Below are 27,313 nucleotides of genomic sequence, written 5' to 3' on the forward strand. Positions count from 1 at the left end.
CATTTGAACTGTACCTTGGTTAGATGTTTATTAGTATTCCTGTTGAGTTCCTTCCATCATGTTAATGAAGAAATCATCTCAGTTTTCTAAAATCAAAGTAGACAAAACGAAAGCTAATAATAGAACTAGGACTAGAAGCCACTTATTTTATTTTTAGTTCAATGCATTCTCAGACTGATTCCATTTCCTAGTGTGGATTAGAACTGCTCAATATGATCAATGATTTATTTTTAATTCTCTTCTTCTTTGTCTCTCCTCTGGGAGGAAAAAAAAAAGGTGTTCTTGCTCCTGTGGGCATATTTAGAGGGTGCTAAGAGCTACAGGTTGTCACCATAATGATCATATCCCCCTCTGTGACATTTGATCCTTATTTGTATGTATTATTCAACTAAAGCATGTGTGTCTCTCAGTTTTTTCACCTTTTATTACATGTGTATTTTTTAAAACATTTTAATCGTGCTTTCAGATGGTTTATTTTATTACATAACATACCTGTGGCCTGGAATCTCATGACATTATCGATTGAGTAGAAATTTTTTTAGTGATTTAGATACAGGAATGTCTCCAAAATAAGTTATATTAAAATATGGGGATTCGCCTTATCTGTAACTTGAACAAAAGTCCCTGCAGTGTGAGTCTAAGTCTTCCAAGTAAAATAATTTTTAATGTCATTTATTTTCAGCTGTTCACAACTTCTTATATCTACTTTTCTTTCTTTTTATTTTCATAAATTAAAATTTGATTGTATAATATAAAAACCTTAGGTTCCCAGGGAGTTTTGGGGGACTTAAAAAATTGTGTTTGTGTGTGTGTGTGTTTCCATATCTTTTTTGCAGTTTCCCCTCTTAGTTGGAAAGCTACACTTGGGTACAGATATCTGGGTACAGTGTCACTGATGGAATTAAGAAAATTTTGTTTTTCTAACTTTTGTAGCTCCGGCTAGCTTCACAGGGGTTTCTATCAGTTGAAATGGCATCTTCGACTTCAGCCAAGTGTAGGTTATTAGGTTATGAGTGCCAAAAATGTTGAGTCGTCTCCACACTTCATCCAGCAAGAATAAAAGCAAGATTGTAAAATAATTATAATCTCTTGAATCAAAGCCAGCCATGCAGCCTGCGTCCATCTTTCTTCATTAATTTGTATTAATTTGTATTTCTTCATTAATTTGTATAATAAGAAGAAAGAACATCTTTCTTCTTATTTTAACAGAACAAACTTTCAGAGGGTACTCACATGGGACTGCTGAACCAGCTGTACAACTTTTATTTTGAAGAAAAAAGTTGAACCTCAGAACGGGCTGTTTTAAAGACAGGGAGGGACTTAGCTTTTCTGAGCTTGACCAGCATGTGGAAGGAGTGCTCTCATGGCTGCAATAACCTAGGGAGCTCCTACCTGGGTGCCACGGGGGTAGGAAGGTTTCTGTTTGTTTTGTTCTGTTTCTGAGGGTCCTGTGCACTCCTCTTGTCCATGTCAACGTGACTCGGTGTTTTTGCACACCCTGCTCTGTGGGGGAGTGCCCCAACGTGCCTGTCTTATGTGGCCTCTATGGACACACTGCTCAGCTGGCAGAGAGCAGGGAAGTTTTCTCGAGCACCCAAAAAGAGAAAGAGAAAACTACTTTTTCCTTCTGGGCTCCTTGCAGCACAATAGATCAGGATAAGCTTCCACATTCTCTCCCTGGATTTCTGGAGTGGTTCCCAGGAACAAGTTAAACTTTCACCTTTAAATGGATGACCATGTCACAATCAGGAGGAAACATCTCCAAAGACCCATCTTTAGGTAAGTGATGCTACATCCTAGGTGGCTCCAGGGCTATCAGGAAATGTAATTTCTCTTTTTCATACTTAACTTGGGAATTCTGGCACTAAGCTACAGCAAAGCAATAAAGAGTGTGCCTAAAGTTTAACTTAATGCATACTGAAGGAGTCCTTTTATTTTCTATTTTCTGAAACCCTATGCCCAAGCTTTTATTAATTCTTCAGAATGTATTTTAGAAATGCATTGCATTAGCTTTTTATGCACATGAATGACATAGCACTGGAAAAACTTCTGAAACATTATGCAATCCCTCCCTGTTTCTAGTGGTTGCATAGCCCTGTAAATGGGAAATGTTGTGCTTGGTTCTTTCAACTGATTTCGCTCAGAAGTAGTATTTCAGTGCTGTGAATGCTACACTTTTTTGAAGTAATATATGGGGAGACAAATTTGAACTTGATGGCTATTATACTAGAGTGTGTACATCTTACAGTTAGTTCAGGAGTATCTGTATAGCAGTTAAAGAAACAGTAGGGCAATAGGAGATATTTTACACTGGGGTGGAATCTTGGGCCAGGCAGAATTAGATCTAGTATAATGGATTGGGCTAAGGTTTTATTTTGAGGGGAGAGACACTCTTTTTCTAAGACAGCAGCAATTTCTTCATTGACTCTATAACTCCTGATTCTTTAGTTACCTGTTATGTGCTTTAGAATCCAGAATTGGGAATTAAGAATTTTAAAGTAGCTAGAAAATGAACACAAACAATTTCTGCCTCTTAAAACAGACAATTTAAAAAAGTTAATTGTATAATAAATTTGTGTTTCCCCCCAGGTAATATCTTAAATATAGCAAAGATACTACATGTTAACAATACTAAATGTTAAAGTCAATTTGCAGCCACTGGTTGTTGATCTTGAATTAACAACAGGATGATAGAAGTTTATGGGTGGAATTCCTGACATTCCATCGTTGTTAAATAATGAATAAGAGTGGGCCTCAAGGAGTATAGTTATATAAAATGTTTCTATTTTATGTATTGATTAAGCATTACAACAATATTATTAGTAGAAAATAATATACTCTTGCAATGCTTAAAACAAAATGTTAGCCCAAATCTGTTTTAAAGCCTTTTGAAGATAAATATTTTTAAATCTATATTATGGATTTCATATAATGTGTCTACTTAAATATGCATTTGTAAATTTAACCAAAAATCCAAAATGACCGCCCCCCCCCCCCAGCAAATGTGTATTCACCTGCCATATTTCTTATGGCAGGAGCTGGAAAAGTTCTTCCAGTCCCTACATAATTCACTTCTATTTTCTCTCAAGTGCATGTGTGACTTCAAAGAGGTATGAGAGTTGCACAGATAATTCCAAACTCAACCACACTGAGGCATCACTTGAAGAGGGCACCCTCAGAAGTTCAGGAGGGCAAGGTTATGTTGGATAAAATCAGATCCACTTAGCCATCAACTTTAGTGCATTACTCCATTGTGGAGCTGTTGTGATTTGTGGCAGGTGATCTTTCATTGGTTTATGCCAAATCCTTGTCTCCTCCTGATAAATTATATGCTAAGGTGCCACTCGCAGGGGAATTGCAATTCGACTGTGCTTCTGTTATTTTTCATATAAAGAGCAGATCCTTTGTGGAAGGTGGGATTCTTTGTCCAGATAATTAGAATAAAATTTGGTAAATTCAAATGATTGCTTCATGATCCTGATGACCTAGAAGAGAAAACACAGCTACCAAAGAGGACATACTTTCACCCAGGCAATTATTTCAAGTAAATGTTGAAATGGGTCCCTGACTGAAAACAGATTAAGGCTAGATGTAGGGTGGGACTGATTGGTCAACTGGCATGTTGACGGCTGACTTTGCTTTAATCAGGATGTGATTGTGATGAGGGAAAAGGGAGGTGGAGAGCATCTTAAAAGATCCAAATGACTAGATGTAATTCCTCAGAGAAAGTTTTAGGCTGTTCTTTAGTAATGGGCTTTCTAATAGCTAGTTGTGCTTTTGGGCAAGCTGGGAAGTGGTTTAAGCTTGGCTTTGGCATCTTTGGCCCATATCCCATGTCTCACTTCATTTTCTTTGTCAGCCTCCTTTCGCAGCTCCCTTGTCCTCTTGGGCTCTTCCTGGGCTGTCCAGCCTTTCACACTGAGACATCCTTCTAGGCCTGCCCTTTCTGGTCAGAGACCCATGTACCAGACCTTTCCTTCTCAGTATGTACTTGTGTACACCCCGCTTCCTAAGGGCTTTGCACACTGTTTCTCAATCCACATGGTAAGCAAATCTGTGCTAGAATGTTTCATATGTGCTAGTTTACAAGTTTAACAGAAATTTTGTGAAGTGTCTTTGCTTTTTATAAATAATTCATTTAAAATTTTAGCCTTTAAGAGAGATCAGCCCAGAATTTATTTTAGGAACATCTGACATATTGACACCATTCAAATTTCTATATACATGCTACTTTCTTCTGGACTTGAACCCACAGCTTTAATTCAATTCACCTGGCATTCTCTGGTTGAGTAGACCTGTCCATAATCTGGGATATGGCACTGGGGAGGCCAGACATGATAACAAAAAACAAACCTTACCGACCCTCACAAGGCAGATCATCTAGTATATATCTAAGTAACCGTGGCACAGGCCGATCATGGGTGCCAAAAAAGAGATAACAACATTGTGGGAAATTATAATGGAAAAGACAGATTTCAGACTAATCTGGTACTAAGTGAATTGAGAAAGATAAGAGCAAGATTTTTTAAATTTAATTTTTGAGACTGAATTAATATCAATTTTTCATCAACATGATCTCCCTAAATTTCAGATAGTAGAAGTCATCCATCAGGTGTAAAAAATTTGAGAGATTTTTAGAGATGATGAATATTGAAATTCCATTGCTGGTATGCTATTGGGAAGGCTGGGAGGAATCTTACATGCTATTAAGAAACTGTCTCTAAGAATGTGTCTCCTACAGTGCTGATTCCCAAATCATTTCACATAGTTAGGTTATTAAATCTATGTTTTAAAAGTCTACCATGGAAATTTTAGATATACATTTTCATGTCAGATCTGTGAAGCAAGGAACAAAGGCAGAGTTTCTTTTATGGCCGAGGTGGGAATATATATGATCTCTTTCATGCATTTCATATGTTACTTTGGGATCAATGAGACTATTCAGTCCTGAGCATATATAAATGATGCATCTCAGACATATTTTGTGGTTCTGCCTGCAGATGTTCTTGCAGCTCAGACTTGTACCAAGAAGAGATGGTTCTGCCTTTACTCAAGAGAAACACTTTAGGCTTTATATTGTAATTTTCCAGGAAGGAAACACTGTTACAAAACATGTATTAATGTGTTTTCCATCAACAACACTGAGTTTGTTCCTCAGCACTTAGAAAATAAAATTGCATAGATCTTTAAAATCCAAGATATGAATCAACACGATATGAGAGCCCTCAGATACACACATTCTTTAGACCTCTAAAAACTTCTTTTTCTGTATTACTACAGTTTTATCTCTAGTAATCATAATCTCTTTATATAAAAAGATTCATCGATTTACAGCACATTTCAGATGAAGTACCTTTACGTAACTTCAGTAAAACAATTGCTGAAGACACTTCCATCTTATTGCATACTCATATTGCTTAGTGAACTTTCTATATTCCCAGGGGATGAATCAATCTTAGACTTTGATACACGAAAAATCTGTTTCTCCTAATAAAATTGCATCAGTGAAAATAATTCTTATCTGAATTTCACTGCCATGAAGTGTTTAGTGTTTAAGTCCGGGTTTTTGTTGTAATTATCTCCTCCCACTTGATTTGATATTTTATTTTATCAAATTCTATTGTATGTGCATCTTTTCTTTTTCTGTTTGTTGCTCAAATTCTTTCTGAAAGTAGGTAGAAAAATGAATTAAAAAAATAAATTGAAACTCTTCTTACATGTTAAGACTTATTTAGTATTTTTTAGAACCAACAACCTTTTGAACCTCTTTCAGAATTCAAAAGTGGATAAGTTATTTTTGGGGTGACTTCTCATTAGAAGTAGCACTAAAAAGCTACAAATGAAATCATACAAATAGTTCTTCATCAGCCCTAGAATTGAGAACCGGTCTATGCATACAGGAGCTGAGACAGTAAAGTACAAGTCGAATGGCTGCCAGGGCCCAAGACCAATGAAAATCATGTTGGATTCTTCATAGCATTTAGAACATGCTGTTTCTTCTCTTTATGTCTTTTCAAAGTTTTATTTTTACAAGTGTCTGTTAGCAGAGGAATTCTGAGTGTATTTTTGGCAGGCATATTCTCTTCACATGAAGATGTAGAAAGCAGTGAGATGCCTAGGAAAAGAAAAGCGGTCCTAATTTTGTTTGTTTGTGGACCTACTGGGGATGGTTAGTACCCTATTGCTGGGTCTGAATTCTAATTTCTAGGTTGTGATCTATTCTTTATAGAGGAATAGCATAAAATATCTGTTACATATTTAAAATCATATACCTTTTGGACTGTAATCATTTTTATTTAGTCCCACTTTATGCTCAGTGTATTAACATCAGTGTCAAAGCTAGATCAGAAGTTGCTAATATGCAGGGATGACACCACATTTCTGATTTTTAGACAATAATAAGGAATCAGTAATATTACTGATTTTTAGAGAGTAATAAGGTGGAGCACCTGACTGCTTTGCTGATTTACAGTAGTTTTCTAGGTGTTAATTATTCCATGCTTCAGACCCATTTCCTTCAGTGTTTTGGGAACAGTAGAAAACGTGAACAAATAATATAAAATGCAAAATCACTTCAAAATTTAAACAAATTGTAATACATTATAGGACATTGGCATTTTTGTCTCATAAATATTTAAGTATTTATGACATTCTGTGCTTTGTCTCTTTTTAACACCTTCTCACAAAAAAAATGTGTACTTTAGAGAGAAATGTATTTAGTATAAAGTCATCAAAGTGAAAAGTAATTACATGGGAAAAAAAAGTGTGAACTGTGGAAGTAGTATGGTATATTAAATACCTTTTCTTTTATGAAATGTATTTCCTCATAAGAAAAAGCTCTATGTAAGTCAAATCCAAAATATAACTCTATATTTATGAAAATATTTTACCAGTTTTTGTTTCTAGGAGATTGTGAATTCATTTATTTAAAAAAAAGAGAGAAAAAGGAAAATGAATTGACTTGCAATGGCTACATAGTTATATACTGGAAATTTAGTTTCAGGGTTTTTTTTAAATGATAATTTTTATGTAAGTGACAATTGATTGATAGAACAAAATAATTAACACTTAAGTTATTTCCACTTTGCTATGAAAGTGAAAAATACTTCTGGAGGTGGGAGGGAGGGAGACGCAAGAGGGAAGAGATATGGGGATATATGTATATGTATAACTGATTCACTTTGTTATAAAGCAGAAACTAACACACCATTGTAAAGCAATTTTACTCCAATAAAGATGTTAAAAAAAGAAACTTCTGGAAAATAGACATAGTGATATGAATTTAAAGTCTATGACATTATCAGACACAATGCTAATTAATAGAAGAACAAATATGTTTTATTACAGACATGTTCATTACAAATTAATCTTTTAGTTGTCTAGGTCAAGATGTTGTTGCTGCTGGTCAAAGGTCGTTGTATGACTTATAGGGAAGGAATAGACACAATTGATCTTTAAAATAAATTACGAAAATCAGGGTAAAACAACAAATACATTTGAATGTAAGACAGGAAATGTTTATCAAGGAAAAAACTATCAGACATTGTGGTGCCTTTTTTTACCCCAGTTGTGATAAAAGTAGCTCTAATTTTTTTTTTTTTTTTTTTTTGCGGTACGCGGGCCTCTCACTGTTGTGGCCTCTCCTGTTGCGGAGCACAGGCTCCGGACGCGCAGGCTCAACGGCCATGGCTCACGGGCCTAGCCGCTCCGCGGCATGTGGGATCTTCCTGGACCGGGGCACGAACCCGTGTCCCCTGCATCGGCAGGCAGAGTCTTAACCACTGCGCCACCAGGGAAGCCCAGCTATAACTTTTAAATGGTCATCACAAATAGATAAACTGTAATTTGTCATACATTTTAAAGTCAGGAATTCAGTCCTTCTGATATTATTTCACCCACAGTTTACAAAAATTTCAATTATGTCCAATAAACTTATCATCACTAGCGGCAGCAACAGCAGTAGGTGGTAACAATACCAAGAGCTACTATTCATCAAAATCTTAGCATATTTTTAGACAAGGTACAAGCATATATTCTTCAGGGCAACTTCATGAGGAAGTATTAAATTCATAATAATTTTGGGTATGGATCCAGGAAAAAGGAATAGATTAAAACATGGGAAAGCATCTTTCACTCAGGAGCTATGCAAATTTTGTTTTCTAAGCTAGAGGTTCTTGGTGCTGTTTGCGTTCATCTAGGACATCAGTATGATTAGAAACTGCTTTTCAAAGATCTGAAATGTTTGAATTGAGGAAAATCAAGATTATGCAGGTAAAATGATCTAGTGGGGATAATTTATACCATCTGGAAAATTTTATATTTGGAATAATCAGCCTGTTACCTATAGTTTTAGATAAAAAGCAATGAAAAATAATAATAATAGCAATGAAAAAATAATAGTAAGTTTAAAGATGACCTGTAGGTTTATAGAGAATAAGCTTAAAGAAGTCTGCAGTATTTATAAACCTAGTCTCTTTGGTTCTGTGACTCAACATGACATAATTTTGATAGTTCTCATGGGAAAGCTTCAGTTTGTTTATGTATTTGATTAAGGCCACTTGGACCTGATCTCTAATTGAGGAAAATCCAACGTTTCCTGAACTGGAGCTGCTGGAAGTGTAGGGGGCAATTCACAGTGCATTTGAAGGAACAGATGATAAAGCTTCCAGAGTTACCTTTGTAACATCCCAAGCCTGCTCCATTAGAGTCATATTTTTTGTTATGGAGAACTGTAAATTCTGAGTCAAATTTGTGTCTATTTTTGGTGTTTTGGTGACTCTAGCTTTTAGGATCTTAGGATGTTATTTTTAGAAGTGTTATTACATCAAAACAGATATTTAAATATTAATTATATACTCATTAACAAATTGTTTTTAGGCATTGAAAGTCATGGGCTTTTATTATGAAAATCATCGCTTCAGATTTAAAAATATTAATATTTAATTTGACATTTTTAAGGATCAAAGTGCTTGGAACAAATTGTTTGAAGACCTGTGGTAATGAAGAACAGTAGGGTTGTATCTTTAACATACAAATGTGGCGATTTTTTGAGTCCTAATTAAAGAAGGAAAAGAAAATTGTAGTAGGTCAAGTCACTTTTAAATTGTATCATTAAATTAAAATTTGGATGAAATTAGGGATGTGATAATCTGGACCACCTGTCTGTTGGAGATCTGTAAGGAAGATTTCAAATGCTTGTAACCATTCCAGTGATGGTGTCTTTGAGAAACAACTAATAGAAAAAGAGACTCTGTAATTTCTGTGCCCACTAATTAAGCATTGGCTTCTCAGTCCAGCTGCATCCAATTGTTTCTAATTCTGCGATCCCATGTCATTTTATCTGCATCTCTTTTACTGCACGTTTCACTCCAGTCTATTATAATTACTTAAGGGGATCAACTCTCCTCCAATACTGTAGGATTCCTAAGGCTGGAATCCATATTGAATCTCTATTTCCTATAACTTTTGGTAGAATGTGAGTCATAAGTAAGAACTTACCAAGTCTTTAAACTTAAATACCCAAAGGGACCAGGTCAGTACTGTAAATGTTTGAAATAGGAAGTGCTGGGAACTGTGATAGATGGAAAACACAAAACATTTGGTTTCACATTTTTAAAAACACTGATAGACTGAACAAAATCCAACTGAAGCCTGTTAGCTGGTGACCCTTAAAACGAATGAATGATAGAATGAATAATTTGTTTCCTTAGGTCCACATAGTGGTCATCTCTCCATTTTCAGGGTGAATGATGGCCAATAAATCTTGGATGAAAATTCTGGCATCTACATCCGAGAGGATTACTAGAGGAGTGGGTACTTGGCTGTTGTTTCTAATACCAGTTAAAGAATGAGAAAACCAATATACTCCACAACATACTTATACTGATAATCTGTATATAATTTTGTAGCATTAAAGGAATAGATGAAGAAATATATAATTGTTGAATGAATAAAATGCATTCATTTTAGCCCCAACTTGAATTATCCTAGAATCGGGGAATTCAATGCTGATATCTTTGAACAACTATGACTTGTTAGAAAGTACTTTCTCAAGTGGAAATCTGTCTTCCTATCAATACAACTTTTTCTCTCTTAGTAGAACTGGCACAAGAAGGATCCAAATGTTCTCTTTCACAGGACAGCCTTTCAAACACTGAAGACAATTGTGTCAGCTATCACTGTTTTTAAATCTCCCTAAAGCATAGCGACTTAAAATGACATGAGTCTATAGATTAGCTGGATGGTTCTGTGATCTGTGCCAAAGTCGGTTGATCTCAATGAAGCTTTCTCATGCATCTGTGGCCAGATGGTGGGTTTGCTGTGAGCTGGCTGGTCTAGGAGGACCTTGGTTATACAACTTGGGTTTCCTCCACGTGTACCTCTTATCCCTCCAGCAGGCTAGACTGGACATGTTCTCACGGTAATAACAGGAATTCATGAAAAGAAGGATAAACTCACACTTTTTCAAGTCTCTGATTGAGTCAAGTTGCTACTTCTTATTGGAAAAATCAGAAAGTTACAAGACCAAGCCCAGAATTGGTGGCGGAGGGCATTAATAAAAGGAAACACATTAATTAATACAATTAATGCTCTCTGAAAGCTTTTATGCTCTTTCTGATTCTTCTTTCCTTTAGTCCAGCCATAGTTCATTCAGCCATTGAAGATACAGCAATAACTTGAATTTTTCTTTCATGCTGTTAAAGTTATCTGAGTGACCAGGGAGAATAGGAAAAAATATATATTAACAGAATAGTGAAGTCTAGTTGACCCTTCAGTGGCTGATGGGTCAAATGTGCCTTACCTGACTCCAGGGTTATAGCATGCCTGAGATTCCTGGTTTAAAAAGTTTAAAAAAGTTTAAAGTTAAAAAAGTTTCCCCTAATTGCCTAAAACATGAGCTATTACAAACATAATGACCTATACTTTCCTAACTCCTCTTGGAGAATTGATTTTACCAAGTGTCATGCTAACAGACTTGAGAAAATTAGTTGTTTTAATAAAAGCTGAATATAGTTAAGTATATAATTTTTGGCAATTCGATTACAATTCCATTAAAACTAAGACATGGAAAGAAGGCCTTGTAAATATTAAAATAAAATAATACTTTCTTATGAATTTGAATAATATTCTTCTCATCCATAATGTGTATTCTCTAGGGATTTATGATTATTATCTTTTAAAAATGATTTATTTTTATGGGATAGATTTATGATATTGTTTTCTATTACTGAACCCTCCCAAACACTACCATAATGAGTAAATGTTTTCATAAAAGCACAAATTATAAAATTTCTCTTTTAAGTCACTGATTCACAAAATGAATGTTTTCTACTGACATTAGAATTGCAGCTTACAGAACTAAACTGAACTAAACTAAACTACACCAAACTAAAACAAAACAAAACAAACTTCTGAAATTAACCTCAGGGATTCTGCTTCAGTAGGTCTGGGAGTAGAAAGCTTTGTTTATTTCTTCATGCTCCCTGTTCTATGCTGATTTACAGCTAGATTGGGAGCCACTTTCCTTAATGATATAATTTACATAAAATAGGAATGGAAAAGCAGAGTAGTTTGGAAAACCTTTTAATAAAATTAGCATCAACATTGGAAATGTAAGCCCAATAATTTTTTTCAGGTGAAATGAATTTTGTTAATTTAATAAACAGGTAAAACATATTCTATGTGAAGCAGTATATCACCTCCCCTTACTCTCCCACCTCTGGCAACCACCAGTCTGTGTTCTGTATCTATGAGCTTGTTTTTTGCTTTGTTTTGTTTTAGATTCCACATATAGGTGAGATCATACAGTACTTTCTTTTTTCACTCAAAAATGTCTATGGATACAGGGAATCTGTGCCTATGAAGAGGGCTAAGTTTCTCCTCTAAAAAATCTGAAACCCTTTTTTAGGATGTAGGTCTATAAAGTACAGAGACAAATTACCATGGACTCCAGAGCAATTGTTCTCAGCATTGGCTGTCTTACAATCACTGGGGAATTGAAAATCCCAATACCAGGGTTGTATCTCAGACCTATTATATCAAAATTGCTGGATGAGACTCAGGAATCAGTGTTTTTTTAAAACTCTCTAGGTATTTCTAATGTATAGCCAAGTTTGAGAACTACTGCCTTAAAGAGAAGCACACATGAAAGACAATGACATAAGAGGGAGGAACAATTGAGAATGAACATTGAAGGGTGCCTAGGCTTTTGACAGGCAAGTAGCAGAAAGAAAGGACATCAAAAAGATGGCATGGCATAAGCAAAGACATGGGAATATAAAAGTTCATGAAGTGTTTGGGAGAGTTTTGCCAATAGGGAGAACTCCTGAATGGCCAGCATAGAGCTGAGCTTCTGTGTGTGGAAAAGATGTGTAGCTGAAAGTTTGGTTAGGGCTAGCGAGTCAAGGGCCATACTGCATTTATTTTGTAAATATGTGCTGTCACCTGTCTGGTCTGTTGTTAAAACCGACAAACCTGATGAACCAAACTCCTGAGCTCGGTATTTCCAAAATGCTTTTTCATCATAGGGCACTATCCCCCCGAGATACTCTGAACAAAACATCAAATAAGTTTGGAAAATACTGCCTGTCATACTCATTCTCCTCTTAGAGATTTACAAAGAATATTAGAATTCGTGCAGTAAAATAAGATTGTTTACTCCAGTATTTCCCAAATCATATTCTATTTCTATATAATGCTTATTAGTATCTCCAGAAATTGTTTCAAAGTACACATTTTTGTTCCCCTAAGTTTTTTCAGAAAATGTCTCCTTTATTTTTCTGAAATTCATTTTGTTTTCGGGTAGTCTTGTTTTCATCCTTTAATTATTTCTTTTCTTATGTTACCTAGAATATAGTCTGACCCCAAGAAATTTCTCCATAGTTAACATTTTTTATCTACTCTTAGAGAAGCTTAGGCAAAAAAAAATGTTGCCTAGTTGAGAGAATAGTTAATGTTCTATTACATAACTGTGATGGTGTGAGTTTAAAAAAAGGAAAAGAAATATTTTGAAAAGATTGAGAAGTGATGAACAAAGTCACATTATTGAAACAGCTGAGGGCAAATTAAGAAATAACAGATGGGAGCTATGTGTGGATTATCACACCCAGGTATCACTGTATACACAAGTTTGGCAGCATTTTACCCAACTCTTTTGCTTTTTTAAAAGAAGCATTGCCCTTAAATTCATGCTTAGTGAAATGTAGACTGTTCAATCTACAAATAACTCCATTTTGAATAATGATGGCTTATGCTTGTGTAGAATCCCATATCAAGAGTTTAAAAAATTATTTTTACATCTGTTATACTACCTGTTCACATGATATCCTTATGAAATAGAATGAAAACTATATAGATCCCTATTTCATAGGTGAAGAAAGAAATTGAGGCTCAAGGGGTCACAGCAAGTCAGAGGAAGAAACATTGAAGAGTACTGACATTAAGAACAAGCAGTTAAGTGTGGCTTCTATTACAGATTGCACCTTCCTAACAGATGCTGTTAGGAGACCTTAATGTGTATGTCAGGGCAGCTATACAATCATTCCTTGAGGTATAACACATTCTCACTTGACAACGAAGTCACCTGAATCATTTAAAAATTTTTTAGCTACTCAGAATTATTTAATACACACGATATACATGAAAATTTTCTTTTCTGGAGGTGAAGCAAGGGAAAAAAATGAGCAAAAGTAAATTACTATGTGTCCTCTGAGCCGTATGATTTACTGTGAGGACTTTACAAACATAGGTTTTTTGTTTCGGTACGCGGGTCTCTCACTGCTGCGGCCTCTCCCGTTGCGGAGCACAGGCTCCGGACGCGCAGGCTCAGCGGCCATGGCTCACGGGCCCTGCTGCTCCGCGGCATGTGGGATCTTCCCGGAGCGGGGCACGCACCCATGTCCCCTGCATCGGAAGGCGGACTCTCAACCACTGCACCACCAGGGAAGCCCACAAACATAGGTTTGACATGGCACATATGAGGCCCTTACTAGGAATTTTAGGATATAAAATACTGTCTCTAGAAGAAGTAAAGAGGAGGGAATAGAAAGGTAAAGTTCAGGCAGTTACTTGAAACTGTTTCTAAACAGAAGAGATTTGTTTCTACCATAATATAAACTGCATTTTCCAAGGTAGCGGAAAGACCCTTGCAGATACTGAAGGATGTGGCTTCTAGATTGTGTAAGACTAGAACTAACTTTCACTGTGACTTCATTATGAATTCATTAATAGAAATGGTTAAAATATAATTTGACAGTTGCCACCTTATTAGTCTTTTTTTCTCAGGCTTTACTTTCGGTAAATATCCTAATACTCAAAATGCTTGAAATTTACTGTTTTGATTGTGTTTTATTTTAATGTATTTAAGGTCATTCTTGAGTGCCATAAAACTCCCATGTTTTGTTATTTAAAAGTATTTTTCTTTATTGTGATAGTTTTTCTAAAATATTATACTAAGAATCTATTTTTTAGAGGGAAAATAAATCCCACATTCTATTAGGCAAACAATACAGTGCCCTTATAAGGCTATTTTCTCTGTCTTAAGAATCAAATATTTATAAAAGTAAAAAAAAAGATATTTGGTTTTGTGGTACAGGGTGGTAAAGACACAATTTGTTTAAAATACATTCCATTTCTAGACTAGATTCATTATTTCTTGATATTTGCTTATTTAAACAATGGAAAACACTTTCTGACTACATTCTGACTACATTCTGACATTCTAAACAGCTGTTGTTACTAAATAACCATTTACCTAAACTTTATATAAAAATTCTTATTAATTCTGTATACCAGCTTTTAGACAAACTCATGTGGAAGTTGAATTGTTAAAGTTGAATAATTTTCATCGATGTATATCATCAGGATAATTTGTTCTGCTTAATCCTTCTTCTTACCTACCAACACATTGTTTTCCTCTCTTATTAGCGCAGTTGGGAATTTAGCCCCATTTAATGGAGTCTATGTCAATGCTGCGCTGGTGAAGGACTCTAGCTTACATCTAATTGTTTAACTTGTTTCTCTCATAAATGTCTAGATAAAAATATGATTGTTGCTCCTTCCCACTCTCTGCTCTTTTCTTTCCTCCTCCTCTGCTGCCAGACCCCAGAATGCCTAGCATTACTCAGAAAACTAATGGTTATGCCTATTAGTGTGTTATCCTGAGGTGTTCTACCTCCGAGTGTAAACATTAGAACATTTAAGGCCACCTTAGAGCTGTGAGTTTAACTCTGAGGATACAATGGCCTTAGGACTTCCAGGTGGAGCATTAGTTCTGAATTTTCCCTTAAAGATTCAGATGCCAAGGGAAGGATCTGGAATTCCATGTTTAAGACTTGTCTTAGACTAGAATGTTTAGGTGACATCTCCATAACTTATTGAGTAACTTGAAGAGCTCATTCTAAAATAATTTTCCCTTAGGTTTTCTACTCCGTCAAGTTACTGTTCAGTCTCTCTTTCTTCCATTCATTAGTTTTTAAAATGTAGACTGCCTGTTGCTTCCACATCCTCTCATTACTTTCTCTAGTCTCTTGCAAAACTATCTCCTTTCATAATCTCAATTATCTTCTCTGTTAGGTGATTCCTAAATCTACATTTGTAGATCTCAGCTCTATCCAGAGTGACAGTATCTTCCCATCTCAGACATGTTTCACCTGAATGACCTCCTGATACCTGATACTAATCTGTCACAAAGAGATTTATTATAACACATACTCTACAAGAGTAATTTCAGGAGCATATGTGTGCTTGTCTCTTGCAACATTAGTGCCCATGAGAGTTAATAGTTTTACACACATGTACACACACACACATTACTACACTATTTCCTAGAACTTTATTATGTTTATGTAAAATGTAGATATTTAAGAGGATGATATGATATTTAGTGTTTCCTAAATTGATAGTGGAAATCTTTGTGTTAAATATCTACAAAGATATTAAAGTCTCCAGTAAACTGTCGTTTGAGAAATATTGCTTAGACGAACAGCCTAAGCCCAGCTACTTTGTTGACAGCTATTAAGGAAAGCATAAAATGTTTCCCTCTTGCCATTTAGACTTGAAATCTCAGTTATTTTTGTTGCCTCCCTACTTCTTATCTTCCATAACAAAACAAATATCAAGTCCTTTCAGTTATGTCCTTAGAAAATTACACATTTCTCTCCTCTTTGTGACTTTTTACTTCAAAACCTTTTCCCCCTTATCTAAAATGTTATATTTTCCAAATTGACCTTCTAACCTCCACCCCTTCCTTTCACAGTTCCTTGTTTCTAGAGTTATCAGATTAGTCTTTAGAGCTTTGTCATGGTTATGTCACTACCTTCCATAATTTTCAATGACCCTTCATTTTCAACTAAGTGACATATTGACTCTTCTGGCATTCCAGACACTTTATACCTACTGTTTGTTTACCTCATCTCCTTCCTCCTTTCACAAATCCCATGCTACAGTCATTTTGGATGACTCATTGTCCCCTAGGACTGTCTTATACTTCCCTTCTTGAGCTTATGCCCACTCTGCTTCCTCTACTTCAGTGTCTCTCCTCCATCTCCTGTCTGAATTTACTCTCTGTCCTCTTCAAGTCCATGCTTCAAGTCCTAATTCAAATGCTACTGTCTTCATGAAGTGTTCCCTGATTTTTCCAGCAAAAATAAGCTTCTCTGCTTTTGTGCTTTAATGATAGTAACACTTTTTTTTTTCTCATAGCTCTGTATTTCTGAGCATATTTGTAAGAAATTGGTATAATAATTTATTATTTAGTGCATATCTTATCTTCCCTTATTATAAACTTATTGATGACTGAGGCTTTGTCATGTTTATAGAATTATAAAATGATCAGGTTGAAAAAACCTTATGTCTAGTGCGACTCTCTTATTTCATAGATGAATAAACAAAAAACTTTAAGACATTAAATGTTTTGACCAAGTTCTCACAACTACAGAGTCAGGTCAGAATCAGGACTAGAACACAAGTCTTAACTCTCAATCTAGTGTTCTTTCTAGTCTAATTTCTTTGCATCTCTTATGCTTCTAGCCCAAGGTAATAATCCCTATTGAGCATCTACTGTGAACCAGGGATTTTACCTACCTATTGTATCTAATAGTAAGAGTAACACTAGAATGTGGGCATTAATACCCCGATACTACAGATAAAGAAACTGAAGTTCAGTGAGGTTAAATAACTTTCTTAAGTAGAAAAATTTGGACTCAAAGCCAGGTCCACCTGACTCCAGAGCCTATGCTCTAGGGTCAAAGATTTAATAAATAAAGAGGGGGAGGGAGGGAGACGCAAGAGGGAAGACATATGGGAACATATGTATATGTATAACTGATTCACTTTGTTATAAAGCAGAAACTAACACACCATTGTAAAGCAATTATACCCCAATAAAGATGTTTAAAAAAAATAAATAAATAAATAAATAAATAAATAAAGAGGGCTATTTAGTTTAGGGTGGAAGTCTGAAGTAGCTTTCTTGGGAACCTGAATTGGACTGCCACCTATGGACCAAGTCTCAAACTTTAAAATGACTGTATTTAGTTGTCATATAATGCAAATTAAAATCATAAGGAAATGCAATGATGTGCCTTCTGGAATGGCTAAATGTGAAAACCAAAAATTTACCCAGGGCTAGTGAGGCTTTAGAGCGGAGTTTCTCAGCCTCAATGCTAGATCAAATCTTTGTTGCAAGGGACTGCCTTGTGCATTATAGGATGTTGAGCAACATCCCTGGCCCCTACCCACATGATGGCAGTAATATACCCCCAGTTGTAATGAGAAATAGGTTTCCAGGCATTAACAAATATTCCTTGTAGTATAAAATCATGCCCAACTGAGAATCCATTGATTTAGAGAAATCAAAACTCTCATACATGATTGGTGGGACTGAAAATAAGTACAGCTTTGGAAAACTGTTTGCAGCATCTACTGAAGCTCAACATATGTACACCCAGAAATTTCACTCCTAGGTGTTTACCCAAGACAAGCACATATATATCATATATTCATCAAAGACCTGTACAAGCATGTTGTTAAAAGCACTATTTGTAATAAACTGAAATAAAATACCATCAAGTGCTCTTCAACAGTAGAAAGCATAAGTACATTGTGTGGAATACTATAAAGCCATGAGAAACAATGAGCCATAAATGTATGCAATAATATGGGCTAATATCTCAAAGATCTGTTGAATAAAAGAAGCCAGACACAAAAGAGTACATATTGTATGATTCCATTCAAGGTTTAGGAACAGGCAAAACTAATATAGGTATTAAAAGTCAAAAAAGTGGTTACCTTTGGAATCCCTTGAAGGACGCATGAGAGAAGATTCTGGGCCTTGGTGACATTTGTTTTTTGTTTTTTTAATGTGGCTTCTGGTTATATGGGTATATTTAATTTTCAGAAATTCATCAAGCTAACACTTATGATTTGTGTAATTTTCAGTATGAATGTTACAACTTACTAAAAAGTTAGAAAAAAAAACTGGAGCATTTTCTGTTTGGGGAGACTTACACATTCCATATTAACTGACTGCAGATGAAGCTTCAGAGAAAACCTGGTGGCGGTGCTAGAGCAGCTTTGAGGGATATACACTTTGCAGATGACTTTGCATGGTGTGGGTGGGCATAAAAGGAATGAACAATGCTTCTTTTATGTGCCCTGTTAATGGAAACCTGTCAAAGAAATTATTAATAAATGTAGAGGACAATTAGAAGTTGATGGGCATACATTTAATTTTTAAATTTTCTATGTTTGTCCACATATCTAGCAAGTTTTATTATTCTACGTTATTAATGAAAGTGATTATACTAGTCTCATGAAGCAGAGTTTGAGAAATGGAAATGCTTTACACATAATGACACAGACCATGTGATCCCAGTTATATTATTCTATTATATACCCATGTGTTACTTGTATTGCAATTTTTATATGTTCATTAGAGAGATATTCCCACATTCATATTTAGATTGCCAATCATTGTTTTATAGTTGGGAACAAGTCATATCAAGACTTATACCAAGTCATATCAGGCCTTATATAAGATAAATTATACTCTAATAAATGTTTATTCACGGTTTCAAACTGTGGGTGCATTTTAAAATGGTAAATTAGTTGAATTGTTTATTATACAATTTTGAATTTTTTCACAAATTTATTCTTAGAAAGTATAAATTTAGAAACCATTCATTAGGAGATGTCATATGGAAACAAGAGACATGGCCAGTGTTAGGAGGAGAGAGGAGAATTAGAGAGGAATGGAGGAAGTCACCAGAGAGCCGCAGAGCAGCAACCGACCAGTAACGAAGATGGAACAAAAAGTCTTGCTTTGGAACAGATCTGTGTCTCTGCCCAGCCTCTAGCTAGTGAGACAAATCACTTCACTATTCTGAGCTTCAGTTTTCTCTCTGAAAGGTGAGTGAATTGTCCTCAAGTGGATTTTGCAGCTCCTGAATTTTGTGAACACCTTTGTGAGAATGAGCAAAGGCCATAGAGTTGATCTGATCTCTGTTGGTAACATTTAAGTTAGACCTTTAGAAGAATAGAAGAAAGCAGGAAACTATGTAGTACTAAAGAAGGAGCAATGAGTATAGATCATTTATATAAATAGTTTATAAGAAAGTAGATTTTTAGCAGGAAAGATCACAATTAATTTTAAATGTATTTTAGGAAAATAAAATAAACCCTCTATTTAGTCCACCAGTTATCACAAGTAATTGCTGCCCAAGATACTTAGGAGTCTGCAGCAGATGGCAGGTCCAGCGCCAAGGCGAAGGGATAATCATGAAGGTTACGTTGAATGAGCACCTAAGACGTAAAAGTGCCTTTTGTTTGGTATGTATGTAAGTTATGTCATGCTAGTGAGTATTTTTTAAAGTTGAAAAATTAAAAGTGAAGCTCAGAAGGGTAGCTAACTTGCTTAAAATCACACAGCTAGGAAGCTAGGAAGTAGCAGAGCCAGAATTCAAACTCACATCTGCCAGACTACACAGTCCATGCAAAGTCTAAATACTGTACTGTCTAAAATAGCTGGGAGTAATAGTGTGGGGGAATAAAATATGGAGGGAACATTGGGGAGCCACTTTTTTTTTATTGACGAACTTTAAAAATTATTATTTTTACATAAATTAATTGACTAAATCCCATTGGCTCAAACCAGTAGCAGTGCCTTGTGGGGCAGGGAGGCAGTTGTCCTTAGGTGCAGGCCCTGCGACTGACATTTTCCATAGAGAATTTAAAAACAATAATAACCTGCTATAGCTCAGTCTTCTTTTTATTATTACTGTGTGCCAGCAATGCTAAACAGCCCTAACTCCTCCTAACTCCTAAATAATTGGTATAACTCCCAAATAATCGCCATGGTACTGAGTTTTAATTATCTACATATCTATATACGTTATTATATATACATGTATATATCATGTGTATATATAGTATGTGTCTATGTGTATATATATATTGGATTGGCCAAAAAGTTCGTTCAGGTTTTTCCATAAAACTTTATGAAAAACCCGAACGAACTTTTTGGCCAACCCAATATTTTATATATACATACATATATTACTTATTCTTTAATAACATTGTGTTATTCTTTAAACATTGTGTTCTACATGGGAGATACTTTGGGGGAAATTGCAGTTATTCAGTAGACTCCCAACACATGCAGACTCAGCTATATACATTTATTTCAAGAGTAAGCAGTCAGCCAAGTTTTGTTATTTGGTCACTGGGCTGTCATTTATTTCAAATGTACTGTTTAAAATGTGTTGAAGAAAGCAAAAACTGTACTTAAATCGGACACAAACAATTCTGAGCAATTATAAACTTTGGAAAAGTTTACCAAGTATAGTACAAATTTATGCAGACTTTTCTGGTGAAGTTATTTTAGTGGCAATTTTTTGATCAAAGAGGCATTTGAAAGCTATTAGACTCAATCCTGAAGAAGCAAAGATATGAACAGCATTTTATTGTGAAGTGAGATTTCATAAATCTCTGCCAAACTATAACTTTAATACTTTTCCTATATATTTTTATATCTGTTGCTTCATGTGAAGGAAACATTTTTAGAGTAAAATTAATATAAAGTGCTTTTTGAATCACTCTGAGCAAAGATAGATTGACAAATCTGGCTATACTGTCTACTGAAGATGAATATGTGAAGACAATCAATTTTGACAACTTTGTTGAAAAATATGCAGAAGTCTCAAAACAAGAACTGTAATATTATTGATTTCTTTAATAGAACACCATGTAGATATATTTTTGTTGTCTTTTATAATTAAAAAATCAATCTGTTGCTTTTTCATTTTTCTGTAATATCTATAATATATTTTAAAAATTATTTATATTTGTATATGGGCATACCAGCACAATTCAACTAGAGAAAATGTTTACTCTCTACATTTCCTTTCTGGCCATTATAATTATTGGTCTCACTTCATGATTATTTCTGAGAATAATTTTTTCATATATATAAGGGGAGTATTAAAAAATGATCCACTCTGGGTATCCAGTATGCTAGGTATGCCACTGGCTAAAACTAAGAATTATTTTTTAAAATCTTGATTGATTGTGGGAAACAGCTTTTTATTGCTTTGTCTTCATCAGATATCTGAGTATAGCAGTTGATAATACATACTTATTGAATGAAAAGACAAATGATGAATGAATAATAAACAACTGCTTAAAATAAGCCATGTTTGGTCTGCTAGCATTAACTGGAAATCTACAGTTTTACTTTGAGCCCAAGATCCTAACAATAATTTGACTGCTAATCAAAAGTACTCCTTTAGGTTTATGGCTAAAGATGAAAAGTCCTAAATAAATGCAGTAAACTTCAGAATTTTTAAAGCCTGATTCCCTAAAAATACTCCGTAAAAGATTTTGGAATTTCAGTCCTGGATTGACCTTTTGTTTTTTCATCTCTGAAGTGAGAATAATAATAATAGTAATGCCATATAGGTTTGAAATGAGAGTAAAATGAGATAATAGAGTGAGAGGACTTAACAATGCTCAAAATAGTCTAAGCATTTGATAAATTATAGCTATCATGATCTATATGTCATGAGCTATCATGAGATAGAAACTTAATATTTTTTGTTAAATTTATTCTGACCTAAAATGAGTCCATAAGCCTTTCCATTTGAGGAGAAAATATTTGTGAGTCAATTTTTTTTCTTTAACAAATTTTAGGACACTAGGATTTGGTGACTATAGATTTTGTCAGAATTAAGTGAAAGCCAGAAAATGATGAAAATGAGAAAGGAACAAAAAACATAAAGTGAGAGAAAGAAATTAAATCTTCTCTGAGAGACATATTTACAGCTTCCTGCAAGCTAAGTTTATGTCAGACCATTTAACAAAATCCTATCTAGAATTTAGGCTCATGAGATGCAAGGTTCCACTGACCCTGGTGGCATCCTGCAGTTTAAGGCAGCAGTAGGCTCCCTTTCAATATCAGCTCTGTCTTCTTGTTCTCCTTGTGTAAATGATACTGGAGAAGTAGAAGAGTAACAATTCATTTATTTCTTTAATTTCCTATGTACTCCTCATTTTATCCTGAGATAGGGCTGTACCACTGAATTTTATATATTTATATAGTTTCAAAATTCTGTTCTCAGTCATGCCATCCGCCAACATGTGCCTTGACTGCCACTAAGTGTACACCATTTTGTGTGATTCATTCTGTTGTCATTTGGATGTTATTGACCCATAGTAGATGCTCTTTATCGCCTGCTTTTTTTGGTAAAAGCAATAGTCCTCTCTCACATTTTTCCTTTGGGCCACTACAGAAATAATATAGCTAAGTCAAAAGGGTAAAGACACTATTTTTTTGTCTAATTTATTACTTAATCATTAATTATAATTTTATTAAGTGTTAATTAATTAAAATATGATTTAATTAAGACTCTCTCAAAAGTCTAATGACTTCTAGTCCATAAAGTTGAACAACAGCAATAAAAATGGATCTGTTCCATTCTGTATTTGACCTTTTTTTCTGGATATGGGGCACTTGAAAAATTGACTAAAAGTGAATTGTTAGGAAAAATTGCAACTCTCAGGTGAGAGAAAAACTTGGACTTCTGTTCTCCTTTCTGATACAGGAGATCTTCTTGGGATGTTCTTTTGCATGCCAAAGGATAAGTCATTTCTCTTGAAACTTGGTCTGTGGGACAAAATGAATTTTACATATTTCTCATAGTGATTTCCCTCTGCTCTTCTCCTGGGCCATTAGTCAAAAGATATCCAAGACAGAAAAAGGTGCAGCTACCAGGTTTGGAGCTTGGATGAACTTCCAGTCTATCTGTAGCATGGAACTTCTTCTTGGCTTATTCCATATTCACTGAAGCCATTTTCAAAGCATACTTTTCTTCTAATAGAATATGAATATTTAAAAAATTTATTCTTATTGACATGTGATACCTCAGATTAAAACAAGGCTTTTGTCTTATTCTGTGAAGAAAAAGCCTTGGGGGATAGACAGTTTTTTTCATGTACACTTAAAATTCATAAGTAAGGACTTATAGCAAAAAGTAAACACCAGTGGATTAATTAAAACTCCCCTTTAGTAGGAGTTGTTTATGTTTTGCACTGGACTTGAAGGCCAGAAATTCTCTGACATTTTGACAAAGGTGGTATTTTCTACTAGCCTTTGTGGAAAAAGAAATCTCTGTGACAGATTTAGATCAGGTTGACCAAGATAGCGCCTGCCATTATCCATTCCAGCAAGTGGTCCTTCTCTTGCCTGCTGTTTTGGCCTCAATTTCCTAACCTTTTCCCCAATCGGTCCTTCCCTTCGTTATATTAAATTCAAAATATAATTTCAGGGCTTCCCTGGTGGCGCACTGGTTGAGAGTCCGCCTGCCGATGCAGGGGACGCGGGTTCGTGCCCCGGTCTGGGAGGGTCCCGCATTTTGCGGAGCAGCTGGGCCCGTGAACCATGGCCACTGAGCCTGTGCGCCCGGAGTCTGTGCTCCGCAACGGGAGAGGCCGCAGCAGTGAGAGGCCCGCGTACCTAAAAAAAAAAAAAAAAATTTAGTGGCTTAATTTGAAAATTCCCCTCAGGGTTACCCTTCAGAGTCATCTGAGAAGCTAATTAGGGCTACAGCACCTAAGGAGACATTCAGAGACTCCTGCAAGTAAAGCTGTAAAGAGGTAGGACAGTCATGATATGCATGCTCTGAAAGCTCTTTCTGCTGCCATAAACAAAGTCACGTTGTCTGGGAGCATTATTCATAAAGGGTTTATCTAAAATTATTATAATATAGATGAAGCAAGCATTTCTCACTTAATAGAAGTATATTTTAAAATGTAAAATCTATTGCCTCCATGTCAGAGAGGTTGCTAACTTGAAACAATGCTTAGGAACAGAGAAAGGAAAATTTTAAGTTAGTTTGCTCAGTATCTGCTATATATCAAGGACACTTACTCTTCATTTAGTCATGGGAAAGACACAAATAGCTTGATAGAAAAGTGTTCAATGACATGAACAAAGAATTAAAGATTAAAATCAGTTATTACTAATTATTGTGAATCATATTATATTATCAAACTATTCAGCAGCTATTAAAAAAATGAAATAGAGGTCTATATTAATCTGGAAATATTCCCAAAATATATTAATATTGAAAAAGTAAGCTTGTAAATTCTACCTTCAAATGGTTTCACTAAAAAGCAGAATGGGACTCTATAAGTTTAAATATATGTATAAATGATTTGTAAACTGAGCATGGAGAAAGTTGTAGAAGGGTACATACCATACTATAATGTTGATTAGCTTAGAATCAATGGTATTGGTAAAAAGAATGGGAACATACTAGCTTTTAAATTTATGTACTAATGTATATAATTTTTAACTCTTTAGAATAAGCATATATTAATTTTATTATTAAAAATGTATACAATTGAGAGCATATCAGTAGTTTCTGGGGATTAAGATTTGGGGGAGGGTTTGACTCAAAAGGGCAACATGAGGGTGTTTTTTGGCTGAGGAACTGTTCTGTATTATAAGTATGATGGTAAGTGATGATACATGAATCTGTGCATGTGCCAAAATTCATAGAATTTTACATCAAAAAAGCACATTTAATTGTATGTGAGTTTGTAAGAAACTATAAAAATCAGTTAAGAAAAAACAATGAATTGTTTTTAAATGTTGGGAAATGGGTAATAAAAAATAGTCCTCCAAAATCTACTAATTATAGACTAGACTAAAAGAATTTTTTTCCCAAGAGAAAACTATGTTATTATGTTGAAAGTTTTAGGGTTATTTTCCAATTTGAGCCCACTTAGTCACTGATGGTCAGGAGAGCAAGTCAGTTAATCGATAGGGTAGATCAATAGGTATTATTCGCCGAGTTTTATAAATAGCTAAACTAAAGCTAAAGCTAGGACAGTTTAGTAATTTACCCAGAACTACACAGTTAATAGGACTTCAAGTTGAAATCCAAACTTTGGGAAAAAAAAGAAGGTCAAGATTTCTAAAAGTGAGAAATACACAGGATACAAACTATTTGTATGAATTAACTATAATAAGTTAGTAATGAAAAATCTAGCACGATTTGAGATAGAAATATACTGCTCCTTTACAGTAAGAGTAATAAAACAGACCTTAGACATAAGTAGTTACTCGTAGCCATGTCTACCCAGGAACTCCTGCAGGATCTGTGTATATAGTGATTACAAATTATTGGAATCATCTAAGTGTATAGCTCCAGGATGCTGAAAATAAAGTAATATAATATTTTTATAAAGAATCTTAATTCAACTCTGCAAAAGAACTTGACCTACACACTTGCAAAAATCCATTAAAAAGTGAAATAGTAGAGGATAAAGAGTCAATGGTAAATAATTTAACATGGGGTCACTGTAGTAAGAAAGAAGTATAATAAATTTGAAATCTGTTTGGTAGTGCTACATTCATATCTTATGACAATGTTGAACCCTGCGTTTTCATGTTAATAAGAGTAAAGCAGCAAAAGAGATCAGAGTTGCATAGATAAGGTTGACAGTTTGCATTGTAATTCATGGATATGTTCATTTCCAGTAATAATAGTGAATATTAAATATCTGTCTTCCTTTTAAGTGATCATAATTCAAGATAGCACATTTTAAATATAAACTGTTTTACAAGAGTAAAATAGAAATTTCCTCATTGACTTCATTCAACTCAAGATTTTAAATTTTGTATTTTAAAATTTCCTTTTGTTTTTCTTTTTCAGTGTCAAACACTGTTTTTAATTTTTGCCTCTTCTATCTAAACCATGTCCATCCTTTCTGAGCTCAGTTGAAAATTTTCATGTAAACCTCTTTGGAAATAACACTTTTTATTTTCTGAAATCTTACTATAATTAGAATTAAATACTTAGTATTTTTTGTCCAGTGCAAGTTAATTTCATCTCTCTGAACAGATTGTGAGTAACTTAAGTGCAGAGACTACATCATGCTCCTTTGACATTTCCCTAGCATCCATTCATTCAAGCAATACGTAGTTACTGATCACCTTCTCTGCTTAAGGCACCATGATAGCTGGGGAAGGAGATACAAAGATGACCTAAAACTTGTCTTGATTTTAAAGAATTTATCATTCAGTAGGAGATATAAAACTTGTTGTGCATATTACTCCAATACTAGACATTGTTTGGTACAAAGTGTGTTGAAAAAAGAGACAAAAAGACACTGGAATATTGGTACAATTGGTGGAAGGCATTTTTTTCTGACTGATTTTTGAAACATTTAGTGAAACTACTATCCTATTCTGGTTTCTAATCCCAGATATTTTCCCTTATGTCTGACACTAACACTAATAATTTTAAAAATTATATGTACCTTTTTTTCTGGGAAAGAATTTATTGAAAGATACCCTTTTTTTCTGATTCATTACAATGATTTACAATCCCCTGTATTACAATGTGCCTGAAATTAGGTTGTGTCTTTTAATAAATGATGTTTCACAATGCCTTTTCAGGAGATGGCAATCATGACATATTAGGTTAAGCAATATGAAATTGATATTCAACAGTTTTTGACCTACAATAGCAGCAATTTTATATGACAATATAAAATTTTACATTGCCAGCCCATTTGTAAATTTTGTTATTTCTGTTCATCTTCTCATCACCTCAGGTGATGTTAATTATATTACTGTTACTACACATGTTGAGTTCATTAATCGCACATAAAGAAAGGCATGAAAACAGAGCAGTGGGGCCTATATTTGACATTGGAGCAGATATTTACTATGGGGTACATGACCTTAATTATCCATTTTCTTGCAACGCAAAACCGAAATGCCTGAAGAGATCTCAAAAGTGAGAAACTC

General features: G+C 34.7%; 1 protein-coding gene across 1 annotated transcript in view; it reads left to right on the plus strand.

Moving 5' to 3' along the window:
• Positions 1-807: 807 nt before the first annotated feature.
• PDE1A (phosphodiesterase 1A) overlaps positions 808-27,313 on the plus strand; it is a 259,694-nt gene continuing 233,188 nt past the window's right edge. The window contains exon 1 of the mRNA XM_022567198.2: positions 808-1,779. Coding sequence (XP_022422906.1) covers positions 1,727-1,779 — 53 coding nt within the window. The 5' untranslated portion in view covers positions 808-1,726. The remainder of the gene's footprint in view (positions 1,780-27,313) is intronic.

Source organism: Delphinapterus leucas, chromosome 8 (genome assembly GCF_059928025.1).
Source record: "Delphinapterus leucas isolate spDelLeu-1000000601 "Yukka" chromosome 8, BTC_Dleu_Yukka2, whole genome shotgun sequence".
NCBI lineage: Eukaryota > Metazoa > Chordata > Mammalia > Artiodactyla > Monodontidae > Delphinapterus > Delphinapterus leucas.